Here is a 16617-nt window from a genome sequence, read left to right as displayed (position 1 = left end):
TATGAAGTATAGATAAGTCACCCCTCTAGCAGGCCTTACAGCCCTAAGGCAGGGTGCACTATACCATAGGTGAGGGCATAAGTGCATGAGCACTATGCCCCTACAGTGTCTAAGCAAAACCTTAGACATTGTAAGTGCAGGGTAGCCATAAGAGTATATGGTCTGGGAGTCTGTCATGCACGGACTCCACAGCACCATAATGGCTACACTGAAAACTGTGAAGTTTGGTATCAAACTTCTCAGCACAATAAATGCACACTGATGCCAGTGTACATTTTATTGTAATGTACACCCCAGAGGGCACCTTAGAGGTGGCCCCTGAAACCTTAACCGACTACCCCTGTAGGCTGACTGGTTTTAGCAGCCTGCCACACACCAGACATGTTGCTGGCCACATGGGGAGAGTGCCTTTGTCACTCTGTGGCTAGTAACAAAGCCTGTACTGGGTGGAGATGCTTATCACCTCCCCCTGCAGGAACTGTAAAACCTGGCGGTGAGCCTCAAAGGCTCACCCCCTTTGTTACAGCGCCCCAGGGCACTCCAGCTAGTGGAGTTGCCCGCCCCCTCCGGCCATGGCCCCACTTTTGCCGGCAAGGCCGGAGGAGATAATGAGAAAAACAGGAGGAGTCACTGGCCAGTCAGGACAGCCCCTAAGGTGTCCTGAGCTGAGGTGACTCTGACTTTTAGAAATCCTCCATCTTGCAGATGGAGGATTCCCCCAATAGGATTAGGGATGTGCCCCCCTCCCCTCAGGGAGGAGGCACAAAGAAGGTGTAGCCACCCTCAGGGCTAGTAGCCATTGGCTACTAACCCCCCAGACCTAAACACACCCCTAAATTCAGTATTTAGGGGCTCCCCAGAACCTAGGAACTCAGATTCCTGCAACCTAAGAAGAAGAGGACTCCTGAACTGAAAAACCCTGCAGAGAAGACGGAGACACCAACTGCTTTGGCCCCAGCTCTACCGGCCTGTCTCCCCACTTCCAAAGACACTTCTCCAGCGACGCTTTCCACAGGGACCAGCGACCTCTGAAGCCTCAGAGGACTGCCCTGCATCTAGAAGGACCAAGAACTCCCGAGGACAGCGGCTCTGTTCACCAAAGACTGCAACTTTGCAACAAAGAAGCAACTTTGAAACAACTCGCGTTTCCCTCCGGAAGCGTGAGACTTGGCACTCTGCACCCGGCGCCCCCGGCTTGACTTGTGGAGAACAATCACTTCAGGGAGGACTCCCCGGCGACTGCGAGAGTTAACCCCCCTGAGCCCCCACAGCGACGCCTGCAGAGGGAATCCCGAGGCTCCCCTTGACCGCGACTGCCTGCTTCAAAGACCCGACACCTGGTAAAGGCACTGCATCCGCAGCCCCCAGGACCTGAAGGATCCGACCTCCAGTGCAGGAGCGACCCCCAGGTGGCCCTCTCCCTTGCCCAGGTGGTGGCTACCACGAGGAGCCCCCCCCCCTTGCTGCCTGCATCGCTGAAGAGACCCCTTGGTCTCCCATTGCTTTCTATTGAAAACCCGACGCTTGTTTGCACACTGCACCCGGCCGCCCCCATGCCGCTGAGGGTGTACTTTCTGTGTGGACTTGTGTCCCCCCCGGTGCCCTAGAAAACCCCCCTGGTCTGCCCTTCAAAGACGTGGGTACTTACCTGCTGGCAGACTGGAACTGGGGCACTCCCTTCTCTATTGAAGCCTATGCGTTTTGGGCACCACTTTGACCTCTGCGCCTGACCGGCCCTGAGCTGCTGGTGTGGTAACTTTGGGGTTGCTCTAAACCCGCAACGGTGGGCTACCTTGGACCCAAACTTGAACCCCGTAGGTGGTTTACTTACCTGAAAAAACTAACAAACACTTACCTCCCCCAGGATCTGTTGAAAATTGCAGTGTCTAGTTTTAAAATAGCTATATGTCATTTATGTGAAAACTGTATATGCTATTTTGCTAATTCAAAGTTCCTAAAGTTCCTAAGTGAAGTACCTTTCATTTAAAGTATTGTTTGTAAATCTTGAACCTGTGGTTCTTAAAATAAACTAAGAAAATATATTTTTCTATACAAAAACCTATTGACCTGGAATTGTCTCTGAGTGTGTGTTCCTCATTTATTGCCTGTGTGTGTACAACAAATGCTTAACACTACCCTCTGATAAGCCTACTGCTCGACCACACTACCACAAAATAGAGCATTAGAATTATCTCTTTTTGCCACTATCTTACCTCTAAGTGGAACCCTTGGACTCTGTGCATACTATTCCTTACTTTGAAATAGTACATACAGAGCCAACTTCCTACAATGTCCATGAGAACCAGGACCAAAATGACTAGGCTCAGAAAGACCCAAACAAAGAGAGCCAGGATCAAGAGGGCCCAGACCATTCAGTGCAGTGCCAGGAGGACCTTGAGGAAAACCCTCAGGGCCAGGAGGACAAGGATGATCCACACCAGTAGAACCAGGGTTAAAAGAGCAAGCGTAAGAAGGTTAAGACACAAGATACCAGGTAAACTGTGGGAACCAGCAGGACCAGGAACTGATGTACTAGTGGTTAGATGAGAAGGTTCAGAAGGACCAAGTCAAATGCGCAAGGGTAAAGAGGATCAGGAAAGAAAAGGAAGAGCTAGGAGGAGGGGGGCTGAAAAGACTAGGATAGCCAGAAGGACGAGAACTTAGTGGATTTGGCATACAAAGACCCAAACAATGCAAGCCAGTAGCATAAGGATGAAGCTTAGTGGGCACACAACTAGGATGAAAACACTGACTGTGAGGGACAGGAATATGAATACCACTACTTGGAAAACCAGACTGGGAGTGATGAAGACTAGGAGAACAGGACCTGAGTCAAGATAAGATCGTCAGGTAACCAGAGCCAGCAGGACAAGAGCAGAGAGGACCAGGGCAAAGAGGAAAATTGGGACCACAACCAAGAAGAAGAGAAAGATGAAGTCACAGAGGCCCGAAGTATCAGGACCTCGCATACCAGGACAAGGAGGAAAAGGAGGACAGGACAAAGAAGACCTGGATGACTGGAACCATGATGACCAAGCCGGGTGGCTAAGTAAAGGATGACGTGAATGAGGAGGACCAGAACAAAGTGGACATGTTTGCCCAGGATGACAACAAGCAGGAGGACCAGGGCAAAGAGTAAGATGACATGGTGGAAGAGGACCTGGAGATATAGGTGGTCATTACAACCCTGGCGGTCGGTGTTAAAGCGGCGGTAAAACCGCCAACAGTAAAAAATTTGGAATTATGGACGTGGCGGAAAACGCCAACAAAGACAGCCACTTTAACACTCCGACCGCCACGGCGGTACAGACAAACAGCGCGGCGGTCACCGCCAACAGACAGGTGGAGGACAATGTACCGCCCACAGTATCACAACAGGCCAATCCGCCACCTTTTCCGGGGCGGATTCACCACGGATAAAAACACGGCGGAAACAGCCATTTCAAAGGGAAAACGCTCACCTCTACACACCCCACGAGGAACGACGACACCATGGAGCCGGAACTCCATATTCTCCCTACGATAGTCTTCCTGCTCCTATACGAGGATCAACAACGCCGGCGGCGAAGACCACGGTGAGTACTGCACCTACGACATAGGGGAGGGGAAGGGAAAAGCACAAAGACACACACAACCAACATCACAACCCCCACTACAACACACACACCAATGCATATCCAAACATTACAGTAACAACCCCCAACCCCCCCAGAAGAATGCAAGGACAAAAGGAAATGAGTTGAACCATTGTAATATATCAAAATACAGTAACCAAATATATACATGTATATATATACACATTAAACAAAATATACACCACGATTACTAGTGCAGGCAATGCACCATTCATTGTCCGTGGACCACTGGGCCCAAAATGCATGGGCGAGGCCCACACTAGATACCTGATCAAAACGGAGAGAACACTGCAGGGGCATAAGATAGAAATATAAGAGGCACCTCAGGGGGAAGGAAAGGGGGGGCGCCTCAGCCGGATGAGTGCACCACGCCAGATCCACGAGGGGGCTCCATGCCCATTGATGTATCCTGGAGAGTGCAAAGCCACAGTTTCTCAAGTCTCTACAGTGGGTGGGTTGCCCACTTTACCATCCTGGGGAGTGCAAAGCCACAGTCTCTCAATTCTCTACAGTGGGTGGTTTGCCCACTGTACCATCCTGGGGAGTGCAAAGCCACAGTCTCTCAAGTGGATAATGGTCTCCACTGGTTCTGGATGGGGACTGGTGCCCAGAGTGCTTCATCCTGTGCAGGACAGACGGAGTGGATGCATGTCTCCACTATTTCTGGAGGGGGACTGGTGCCCAGAGTGCTTCATCCTGTGCAGGACAGACGGAGTGGAGAGGAGTGGATGCATGTCTCCACTGGTTCTGGAGGGGGACTGGTGCCCAGAGTGCTTCATCCTGTGCAGGACAGACGGAGTGGATGCATGTCTCCACTGGTTCTGGAGGGGGACTGGTGCCGAGAGTGCAGCACTCACCCGTGACGGTCCCAGTTGCGTCACTACCCCTGCCGCTAATGGGCTAGCGGTGCTCGCCTTGGCGGTCTTTGCCCTGTTCGGCGGTGCTTGAGTTGGCAGTTTCTGACCTGTTCAGCGGTGCTTGCCCTGTTCAGTGGTGCATTCCATGGCGGTCTTTGCCCTGTTCAGCGGTGCTTGAGTTGGCAGTTTCTGACCTGTTCAGCGGTGCTTGCCCTGTTCAGCGGTGCATTCCATGGCGGTCTTTGCCCTGTTCAGCGGTGCTTGAGTTGGAAGTTTCTGACCTGTTCAGCGGTGCTTGCCCTGTTCAGCGGTGCATTCCATGGCGGTCTTTGCCCTGTTCAGCGGTGCTTGAGTTGGCAGTTTCTGACCTGTTCAGCGGTGCTTGCCCTGTTCAGCGGTGCATTCCATGGCGGTCTTTGCCCTGTTCAGCAGTGCTTGCCCTGTTCAGTGGTGCTTGCCATGGTGGCCTTTGCCTTGTTCAGCGGTCCCTGTCCTGTTCAGCGGTGCTTGCCAAGGCGGTCCTTCATTGCCCAGCAGGCCTGTGGCTGGCGGTCCTTCATGGGTCGGCTGGGCTGTGGCTTGCGGGGCTCTCCTGGCCAGTGACGATTGGGCTGGCCTCCTGGGCAGTGACTCTGGCGGTGGCCTCCTGGCCAGTGACGATTAGGCTGGCCTCCTGGGCAGTGACTCTGGCGGTGGCCTCCTGGCCAGTGACGTTTGGGCTGGCCTCCTGGGCAGTGACTCCGGCGGTGGCCTCCTGGCCAGTGACGAATGGGCTGGCGGTGGCCTCCTGGGCAGCGGGGATGATGGCGGTCTTCTCTGCTGTGCTGCTCCTCCCAGACTTTGGAGATTTCTTCTGCCCCTTCCCCACCTTAGGAGGAGTCACAGCTGAGTCGACACTACCCCCAGGACCCTTGTGAGCGGCTTTGCTGGCTGGAGTCTTCCCCCTCTCCCGCCGGGCACTGTCCAATTTCTGGTGCTTCACAGGGGGGGGACTGGCTGTGCTGTGGCTCCGTGCCACACTGGCTGGCCTGGTGGCCGGTGCACTCCACATACCTGTAACAGGCACCACTGGTCCCAGCGATTGTTTGGCTGAGGTGCTAGTACGGGACCTATGAGTTGGAGGGGGGGTGGGAAAGAGGTCAAGGTTGGCCAGGAAACGTTTCTTAGAAACACTGGGACGGGTAGCTGGAGGGGGTTTGGGAGTGGAGGAAGAGGTAGTGGTTGTAGGAGGTGTACGTTTGGTGACTTTGGGTGAAGGTGCATGCGCTGGAGGCTGTCGTGAGGTGGATGGCTGTTGGGTGGGTGTGTGCCTGCGTTTGTGTATCTTCGGAGGGGGCGTCACAGACACACTGGGAGAGGACACAGGGGACGTGTAAATGGGAGTGGGGGTGGTGACTGCACGTGAGCGGGGTGTGGTGGTGGGTGTGCTGGTGCGGGACATAGTGGCTGTAGTGGTAGTGCATGCAGGTGAGAGTGTAGACGAGACTGGGAGGGAGGAGGGAGACGACAAGGAGGGGGACACAGTGGAGCAAGTGGATGTTGGTGTGTCTGTATGTGTGTGATGCTTGCGTGAGTGCCTGTGGGATGTGTGGTGCTTATGTTTGCCTGAGCTTCCCTTGTGTGTTGAGGTGTGTGCAGGCTGGTCTGATGGTGTGCCTGGGATAGGCTGGGGTACAGGGGATTGGGTCTGGGTGGAGGAAGTTGGAGGGTGGAGGCTAGACACAGGGACAATGGCTGCCATCAGTGCTGAGGCCAGAGTTTGCAGGGTTAGATGAAGGGCAGCCTGACCAGAATGAATGCCCTCCAGGAATGCATTTGTGTGTTGCAATTCCCTTTCTACACTCTGGATGGCATTCAAAATGGTAGACTGCCCAACAGTGAGGGACCTGAGGAGGTCAACGGCCTCCTCACTGAGGGCAGCAGAGGTGACAGGGGCAGGGGCTGAGGTGCCTGGGGCGAAGGTGATGCCCACCCTCCTGGGTGAGTGGGCACGGTGCGAAGGCTGAGGGGCTGCTGGGAGGACGTGCTGGTATGGGGGGTGGCGGCTGTACCTGTAGAAGTGGGGGGCACAGATTTTGCCACCACCACAAGGGAAATCCCATCGGAGGACGAGTCCGTGTTGCTGGTTGCTGATCCTGTCCCCGCCGTGAAGCTCCCATCGCCCTCCGTCCCACTGGTGTATTCCGAGTCCGTGGTGTGGCCCTCCATGGCCATTTGGGATGCAGCTCCCTCATGCTCCGGTGCCACTGTACCTCCGCCTGATGATGCTGATGCACACAAGAACAGGGAGACCACAAAAAGGGGGACGACGACAGAAGAAAGACAGGTTGAGTGCATGGCTTACCGCTACAGTTGGCGGCAATACAGACACAGCAGCCCCCTGCACTACGTCGCGCTGTTGGGCTCTACAGATGCAATTCCATAGGGTCCAATGTTAACCAATGCAGCATTGCGCCACGGTCTTTGACCGCCTACTGCGACGGTGTACAACACCAACGCAGTTACCTCACATCCCATTGTCCCACTTTAGAGGTCAGGCAGCCGCCATTTCAGGGGCCCACTTGGCCTCATTACCAACTGCGTCACACAGACCTAGGCCTTGTCGCGCAACACAAATACAGGCCAGATTTTGTGTATGAATGGTGTTCTGTGTAGGCTGTGGGTACATACCTCTGAGTTGTTTGACTCTGTGGTCGCTGTTGTCATTCCTAGACACCGTCCGCTGGGACATGTGAGGAGATGGCGGAATCCTCCGGTGTACCGACCGCTGGTGGACCTGTCGACAATGGAGGAAAGACATTTGATCATCACCTACAGGTTTGACCTGCCACAATCCAGGAACTGTGTGCCCAGTTGGAGCCAGACCTGATGTCAGCAATCCGCCATCCCACAGGGATCCCCCCTCAAGTGCAGGTGCTATCAGTGCTCCATTTCCTTGCAAGTGGGTCATTTCAAACAACAGTGGCCATGGCATCAGGGATGTCCCAGCCTATGTTTTCCAATGTGTTGTCCAGAGTGTTGTCTGCCCTGCTGAAACACATGCGGAGCTACATCGTTTTCCCTCAGGTGGAGGATTTGCCTACAGTTAAAGGTGACTTCTATGCCCTTGGACATATCCCCATCATCATAGGTGCCATTGATGGGACCCATGTAGCTCGGGTCCCCCCCCACAGGAGTGAACAGGTGTACAGGAACCGGAAGAGTTATCATTCAAAGAATGTACAGATGGTATGTTTGGCAGACCAGTACATCTCCCAGGTAAATGCTATGTTCCCAGGCTCCGTGCATGACGCCTACATCCTGTGGAATAGCAGCATCCCTTATGTGATGGTTCAACTCCAGAGGCACCGGGTGTGGCTATTAGAGGGCTCTGGTCCAACCTGTCATGGCTACTGACCCCAGTGAGGAATCCCAGTACCAGGGCAGAGGAACGCTACAATGAGGCCCATGGGCGGACTAGGAGGGTGATCGAACGCACCTTCAGCCTCCTGTGTGTTTGGCAGACCAGTACATCTCCCATGTGAATGCCAAGTTTCCTGGCTCAGTGCATGACGCTTACATTTTGAGGAATAGCAGCATCCCTTATGTGATGGGGCAACTCCAGAGGCACTGTGTCTGGCTATTAGGTGAGGACATGGACCCAATACAGTGTGACTAGGTGTCTGGGGTTGGGGAATGTCCCTAAAAGTTAGTGTGTGTCTAACAGATGTCCCTCGCCATTTGCAGGTGACTCTGGTTACCCCAACCTGTCATGGCTACTGACCCCAGTGAGGAATCCCAGGACAAGGGCAGAGGAACGCTACAATGAGGCACATGGGCGAACTAGGAGGATTATAGAGAGGACCTTTGGCCTCCTGAAGGCCAGGTTCAGGTGCCTCCATATGACAGGTGGTTCCCTATTCTACTCACCAAGGAAGGTGTGCCAGATCATCGTGGCCTGCTCTATGCTTCACAATTTGGCTTTGCGACGACAGGTGCCTTTTCTGCAGGAGGATGGTCCAGATGACGGTGTTGTGGCAGCTGTGGAGCCTGTGGACAGTGATGAGTAGGAAGCAGAGGAAGAAGACATTGACAACAGGGACTCAGTTATCCAGCAATATTTCCAGTGACACACAGGTGAGAACACATTCCTGCCTACTACAAGTATTTTCACACTTCAACCTCTATCCTGTCTGTCGATTTCACCCAGTATATGGTAACTGAGTTGTACATTTCCCTTGCGGTTTCACAGGTGTGGTTTACAACGTGTGTCATCTGCTTAGGTTCCTCATGGACTTGAGATGTGTGACATAGGTATGTTGACATTACATTTGAAAACGCATTTAGTCACTGTCATTGCTAATACACATTTTCGAAATCACAGACTGACTCCAGATTGTTTTGTGGTTCAAGGGTGTTTATTGAAGTGCTCAATATTGGAGGGGGTTTGTAAAATGGTGAGGGGTGATGGTGGAGGAATGTCCATGGCAGAGTCCAGTCTATTAGTCTCACAGGTGCATTACCCATATGGGCATAGGAAGTGGAGCTGGGGCAGTTCCAATATGGACAGGGTTACAAAGTGGGACAGTAGGATGACAATCAGGGTGGCCTCTTTTCTTGGGGGGGGTCTTGGCATCGTGCTCTGTCTTGTTCCTGGATCTCAGGGACCGTTTGCAGGGTGGTTCTCCATCTGCAGGGGGTGGGGTGCTGGTGTGGTGGTCCTGTGGCGGGGCGTCCTGTCCACTACCGCCGGCGGAGGTGGTGGGCAGTTCATTGTCCATGCTAGTGTCAGGGGCCCCTTGCAGTGCCACAGTGTCCCTCCTGGTGTTAAGTATCTCCTTCAGCACCCCTACGATGGTGCCCAGGGCGGAGCTGATGGTTCTGAGTTCCTCCCTGAACCCCAAATACTGTTCCTCCTCCAGCCGCTGGATCTCCTGAAACTTGGCCAGTACCGTTGCCATCGTCTCCTGGGAGTGGTGGTATGCTCCCATGATGGAGGAGAGGGCCTCGTGGAGAGTGGGTTCCCTAGGCCTGTCCGCCCCATGTCGCACAGCAGCCCTCCCAGATCCCCTGTGTTCCTGTGCCTCCGTCTCCTGGACCGTGTGCCCACTACCACTGCCCCCAGGTCCCTGTTGTTGTTGGGGTGGTGGGTTATCCTGGGTTCCCTGTAGTGATGGACACACTGCTGATTGACGTGTCCTGGGGACGGAGGTATGGGCCCGCTGGGTGGGTGCTGTGCTGGTGTTACCAGAGGGTGGAAGGTCTGTGGTGGCCTGTGACTGGGTTTAGGGAACCGACTGTCCCAAGGCCCACAATGGTCCGGGCTGGTCATCTGGATCCAGTTGGACAGAGCTGCTGTCATCACTGTGGGCCTCTTCTGTGGGTGGGGTGGAGATGTCTGGACCCTCCTGTCTGGTGACGTTGGGTAGTGGTCCTGCAGGGGTATAAAAGCATGATTATTGCATCTGTGTGTGTCATGGTGGGCAATGGGTGGGTGAGCGTGCTAGCATTCCTGTGTGGGGGCTTGTGTGATGATGGTTGAGGGGGGTGTTATGGGTATGTGCAGTGGGCATGATTTAGTGATGGGTGTCCATGCTTTGTTGTGTCATGCAGGGCTTGGCGTTGGGATGGGTGGTTTGTGTTATCAGTACATTTGTGAGGAGTTGGAGTGATAGGAGAGGGGGTGAGGGTGGGGGTCTGTGATAGCATGCAGGTAGGGTGGGGGATATGATAGTTAAGATTTGACTTACCAGAGTCCATTCCTCCACCGACTCCTGCGAGGCCCTCAGGATGCAGAATAGTCAAGACCTGCTCCTCCCATGTTGTTAGTTGTGGGGGAGGAGGTGGGTGTCCGCCGCCAGTCCGCTGTACCGCGATGTTGTGTCTTGAGACCACGGAACGCACCTTCCCCCGTAGGTTGTTCCACCTCTTCCTGATGTCGTTCCGATTTCTTGGGTGCTGTCCCACTGCGTTGACCCTGTCGACAATTCTTCACCATAGCTCCATCTTCCTAGCTATGGAGGTGTGCTGCACCTGTGATCCAAATAGCTGTGGCTCTACCCGTACGATTTCCTCCACCATGACCCTGAGCTCCTCCTCAGAGAACCTGGGGTGTCTTTGACGTGCCATGGGATGATGTAGGTGATGTGTGGGGTGATGTATGTGGTGATAAGTGTGGTGATATGTAGTGGTGTGTGATGTTTTGTGCGTGGAAGTAGTGTGGGTGATGGTGTTGTGTGCCTGTTGCTGCTAGTTTGTGGATGGTGGTGTCTCTCTCTGGCCTTCTTTCTGAATTTTTGGTCGTAGGGGTTTGTGGGTGATGTGGATGTGTGTTTTATATTGTATTGGGTGCGTGGGAGTGTTGTGTGTATGTGTATCAGGTGTGTATTTTGAATTGTCCAATGTGGCTGTGTTTTGTAAGAGTGTGTGTATTTTGAGCGCGGCGGTGTGTACCGCCAATGGAATACCGCGGTTGAAAGACCGCCGCGTGGATTCGTGGATCGTGATGGCATGGGCGTATTTCTGTTGGTGTGACGGTGGAGGTTTTGTTTTCGCCAGTTTATGACTGACCTTTGGTGTGGCGGACTTGTGTGGGTGTCTGAATTTTGTCAGATTTCGGGATGTGGGTCGTAATAGCTGTGGCAGAATTCCGCGGCGGTGTGTTGGCGGTCTTCTGCACTGCGGTAAGCGGCTTTTACCGCCAATGTTGTAATGACCCCCATAGTCCGGTCAAGAGCACATGGACCATGTGGACCAGGAACTAGATGGGGAAGGATTAAGTTGACTACAAGGTCAGAATAAGCAGGAGCAGGACTAGGATGACCAGAGAGGTCAGAACCAAGGGGACCAGGACCTGAAGTTCCAAGTGGAGCAGGAGGACTAGAAACTGGTCATTAGGGCCAGGCTGGCGAGGATCGGGAAAACCAGGACAACCAGAACTAGTTAGACTGTGGCCAGGATGAGGATCAGGAGGATCAAAACATCCCCGAAAAGGAGGACCTGTAACAGGTTTAGGAGGAGATCCAATGCCTAAATAAAAGGACCTGGAAGACAAGTAAGACGACTGGGAGCAAAAGGACACCTATGTGAGTCAAGGCTACATGTATTAGGATATCCTTTTTGTAAATGGTTGATATTAATGTTTCTTATGCTGCCAGTCCAGAGAAATCCCCCATATCTTCAGCCCATGGATCGAACTGGTAAGTATTTGCTGAAAAATCAGAGCACGCAAAGTGAATAAAAAGTCAGGACTATAACCCTCTGACCTCTGTATGATAGAAGACACAGTCTGGTAATTGCACAGTAGTTTGAGGGTGAACCTGAGGGCACAGGGACTGAAACTTGGTAAAGGACTTTAAAGGTGGATAGATGAAAATGACTGGAAGGATTGCAGAAAGGGTTTTAGAAACTCACATGGCTGATGTCAGGAAAAAGGTTAATAGCTAACAAAGGGGCCAAAGTGCTAAGTCAACAAACAAAGGGGACCTAAAGATCACAAGAAGGCTATAATGAGCAGCAGAAGGGTTAATGGAGACTCCAGATAGAGCATCTCAGATGACCCAAAGGGGAGATTATGTGTGACCCCCTGCATAGTGGTAAGACTCCTAAAGTGATGAAAGCCGAAGCGCATGGACCAATGGGTTGCATTTTGCATGATGTGTTGGAAGGTAGATACACAGTGTCAGATCCAAATCAGTTCTAGAACCTCAATAGATAATCCACAACCCTGTCTGGAATATGGGCATTAAGGTGGAACTGTGAAATCATTGATCTGTAGGTCACAAGAATTGAGGTAACAAAATGTCTTGTCAGATTACCCTTGCGGGTAACAGTGCACTTTACAAATAAACATAACATAGCATTCAGTGCCTTATTTCTTACATTTATAATAAAGTCAATGAATAAAGATCTCTTGGAGTTTATTCTCTTCTTTATCTTAGATGCCTATATGTACTTCTTCAATTTTCTGGCACAGTCATTCATATACCAATGACATTCAGTTCAATTAATTATAGTCCCTTTCCTTTGCTTATGTCTTCTCAATGGAATACTTTCTCTGATGGCCCGACAGAGTAGGGACAATTGAAGGAAGGACTTGTAGGGGTAGATTTAAGAGCCCCTTGCGCCTCATGGTGCCACATTAGCGTCATTTCTTTTTACGCTAATGTGGCCCAAAAAGGCCAAAATTGATGTGCCAAATTTACATTTTTGACACTAATCCTGTAAAGCTCTGAACTAGTGTACATTTTTTAATGCTAGTTCCCTGACTACCACCATTGTACGCCATATCTTGGATATGGCGCACACATGGTGGTGTTAGGGGGGGCGCTAAGGGGCACAAGGAGAGTGGCCCTGCATTGGGTGCAGCGCCACTTTCCCTAAATCAGTCCCATACTCTCTCCCATATTTAGAGTAAAACCTGGCTATAACGGACAGGAAAAACTAATTATTCTGTCACCCTAGGAGAAATTTCCCAGTGTTCCCAGTTTTCAGAACCAAACTCCCGCCCTGGGAGTTTTTATTTGAAGAACAAAAAAATTTGAAAAGTTTACTGGCAGGCCTTCATGTGTTATGGTACTGTCCTTCAAACATTTCATGGATAGACAGGAATTGCTGTGCTAGCCATTCTTGTCTATGTAGAGAGTTGCCCACAGGGCTAGCGGCCAACTCTATAACTGTCTTGTAGAGGTCCCTCAGGATGGCGAAGATTTTGTCCTCTGCCATCGTAATAAGGTTATCTCTGTTCTCGAAACTCTAATCTGGCTCATAGATTTTCTTCCTTCTGTCATGAGACTGGAATAAAGCCTCTCAATTATACTCTATTGCCCACTTCATAAGAGGCCGTATGCAATTGTTTCTGTTTTGATAAAATCACTCTAAGTACTATATGGCTCTATGACACGGGGATGCAACATTTTCTAGCTCTGGATTTTGCTTTTCAAATATTATTTTCAGGTGTTTTAGTTTGATTTGGTCAATTGAAATGAACAAGAATTAATAATTCCAGAAAACACTAATTTGCTGCAGAAAAAAGATGTTCTGATAACATGGAGCCTTTTGGTAGTCCTATCTCTGGCGATGGTACACCCCTATGTCGTTGTCAGAAAAGCAAGTGCATAGCTTTAGAAGAGCAAACAGCTTTAACTAGACTTGAAAAGGTTTTAATCATCTTTATCTTTAGGCACCTCTGCAGGTAAACATAAAGGTGTAGGTGTGCCTCTAAGCCAATTTTTTGCACTAAGAGCCTGATTTTGCAAAATCACAGGGTATGTGACCACAAAAGTAAAAAACTCCTTTTTGTGAGTTGGAAAATTCTTTTGACTAGTGAAATGACTTTTGCAATTGTTTCAGAATTGCAAATAGAGGGGTTCGTGAAAGAGACTTCCTCCATCCCCTTTCCAATCCAGAAAGGAATTTATTGATAGCTGTGGCTGTAATTCCTGTCGCAAACCATTAGAGATAAGCTAACAACCCCTGTGTTGGAATGGAAACTAATTTGCAAAGGGGAAGAAGTCCTCTTAGAATACCTTTGGCCATATTTATACTTTTTTAGCACCGCATTTGCGTCTTTTTTTGACGCAAAAACGGCGCAAACTTGCAAAATACAATTGTATTTTGTAAGTTTGCGCCGTTTTTTCGTAAAAAAACGGCGCAAATGCGGCGCTAAAAAAGTATAAATATGGGCCCTTGTATTTTGGAAATCATGTTGGCAGCCTCAGGAGGAAGACATTTTGTAAACTGGAAACTTTTTTTTGTTTTTAAACCAGGTTACTTATTGGAACAAGGGCTGCTTTGATAAAAAAAAATCTATTTTGGAATGAAATAATAATGATGGTTTGCTGTCCCTTGCAGGCCACCATCTCTGTGATTACAGCCAATCATAGGGGGTCGCAAATTGTCACCAGTCTAATGAATAATAATTAGGTAGGCCATTCTGCAAACCCTGCGATTCAGAATGTTTGTGAACCATCCAACCAGTACAAATGTTGGTTTGCAAAATGCTATTCTGTTCACAAAAAGTATGTATGTTATTTGCAACCACTTTTTGCTAATGACATAATAATACATCAGGATCCTACCTTTCATAAAGAGATGGATGCCAATTGTGTTCAGTCCTTGTTTGCAGTTCTACCTGGTGAAATCTCCATAAGGCATAGTAAAACAAAATGTAAGCTGTGTAGATAGCAGCCATGTAAATAGAGAAGTTTCTGTGCTACTTGCATGGATATGGCCAAGTTGTATATACTGCCTACTATTGAGCCACCCACCATCTAAATAATGACATTTCTTTTTAAGTTATTTGCATGGTCACTGTCAGAACAGTACATAATCTCAGCTATTTAGCCAGGCGTCAGGTACATATTGAATTTTCTTTGGTACTTGCCAGGCTACTGGTCAAATAAAATACATTTTCTGTTATTTAACCGGCGGCTTCATGAATATTTGGGTTAACTTGCAATTTGCATGGCTTCTGGCCTAATTGTACATGTCTGCTATTTTGCTAGCAGCTGGTTGAAGATAGAAGTTTTGTTGTTTGCTTGACTGCTGGCCAAATAGTACAATTCCTCTGGAATTGAGCCAGTGGCCCTGTAAGTAAGTAGTGCAGTTTTTCTGCTATTTCCATGGCTGTCAACCAAACTGCAGAAACTCTATCATTTAGTCAGCGGCCGGTTTAATTAGTGAAGTTTTTCTGTTGTTTGCACGGCTGCTGGCCACATAGAAAATAATTTCTCTTATTGAGCAGCAACAAAGTAAATAGATGGGAAAATTCACTATTTACCCGCCGGCTGTTACGAAAAACAGTACAAATCTCACAAGACGGTGCTCTGACTGATATTACACTAACCTTACTTGGCTTGGGGCTCTCCGAATGCCACACAATGGAGTCATCGTTGATGAGAAGTTGATGACCCGCAGGAGCGGAGTGATTAAAGTATCCAATCCGATTGGCTAAGACTGTTCCATTGTTAAAATAAACACAGTTCAAAATATCAAAATTTGCCGGCAGGTCACGGTTGTCATCAAAAGTGATCTCATCACCAACATGGGTCTTAAAATGTACGTTCTGGAGGAACTTGTTCAACTAAAACAGTACAAAATACAAGATCGGTAGATGCACAAATATACTTGTAGGTCATATCTGCTCCAGCCATCCAATGCGCCAAACAGTGCTTCCACATCATGTTAAAATGGTTAAAGGAATTGGTTTAGGTATTACAGTTGTGATTACATCAAGACAATGTCAGGAGTGCCACACTTTTGTAACAAATATAGAATGTTAGCAATCTAGTTGTTCATTATAATACTGTGGGGAGACAAAGGTCAAGTGAACCGGCTCGGATAATTGAGGGCAGGGAGAAGGGTGCAGAGGCAACAAGTTCAGCACGCTGGGCAGGCGGGAGGGGCAGTGGCACCACAACGGACCATGGAGGGCAGGGGAAAGGGGGAAAGGGGGAACAAACCAACCATGCAGGAAATGCAAGAGAAGCTGAGGCAGTATAAGAGACCATGGAGGGTAGAAGGAAGAGGCAGTGGCAGTAAAACCATTCATTCCAACAGACCTGATTTAGGCATAAGAATCTTGATGATATTAAACCCAAAAGGACTTTATTTTATCTGTCTCTGCCTAAAATCTCCTCCTTTTAAATTTAAGTCAATGGGGAAAATCAATTCCCCAGGTTTTTTTCAAAATATCCCTCTTACAAGTTCAAAATGTTGGCAAATATGGTACATTGGATCACAGAGGGCAGGAGGAATGGGGTAGGGGCACGGACTCGGATAACAGAGGGCAGGAGGGAGATGGGCAGAGGCACCAAACTTGCCTGATAGGGCAGGTGTTAGGGGTTGCAGCAGCACAATACACCACACAGGGCAAGTAGAACAGCAGTGCAGCACAACGGACAGTGGAAAGCAATAGGGAGGGGACAGGGCCATGCACATGGATACCACGGAGCAGAGGGAAAAGAGGCAAGGGCAGCAAGCTGGCCATACCAGATAGCCAGGAGGGGCAGTTGCAGAATAAAAGACATTGAGGGAAGGTGCAAGGGCATGACAACGGACCAGACAAGGCAGGAGGGAGGGGATAGGGGTTCTGCACATGGAAAACAGAGGGCAGGGCAAGGAGGGACAGCATGATCAGGAAGTTG

The 16617-nt window shown here is 50.0% G+C and overlaps 1 protein-coding gene across 1 annotated transcript in view; it reads right to left on the bottom strand.

Moving 5' to 3' along the window:
- The window catches only part of LOC138291151 (vomeronasal type-2 receptor 26-like), a 198949-nt gene that overhangs the window by 72184 nt on the left and 110148 nt on the right, over positions 1–16617 (bottom strand). The window contains exon 4 of the mRNA XM_069230301.1: positions 15318–15554. Coding sequence (XP_069086402.1) covers positions 15318–15554 — 237 coding nt within the window. The remainder of the gene's footprint in view (positions 1–15317; positions 15555–16617) is intronic.

This window comes from Pleurodeles waltl, chromosome 1_1 (genome assembly GCF_031143425.1).
Source record: "Pleurodeles waltl isolate 20211129_DDA chromosome 1_1, aPleWal1.hap1.20221129, whole genome shotgun sequence".
Lineage (NCBI taxonomy): Eukaryota > Metazoa > Chordata > Amphibia > Caudata > Salamandridae > Pleurodeles > Pleurodeles waltl.
Note: the sequence above shows the minus strand (reverse complement) of the source record. Positions and strands in the feature narration are given on the sequence as shown.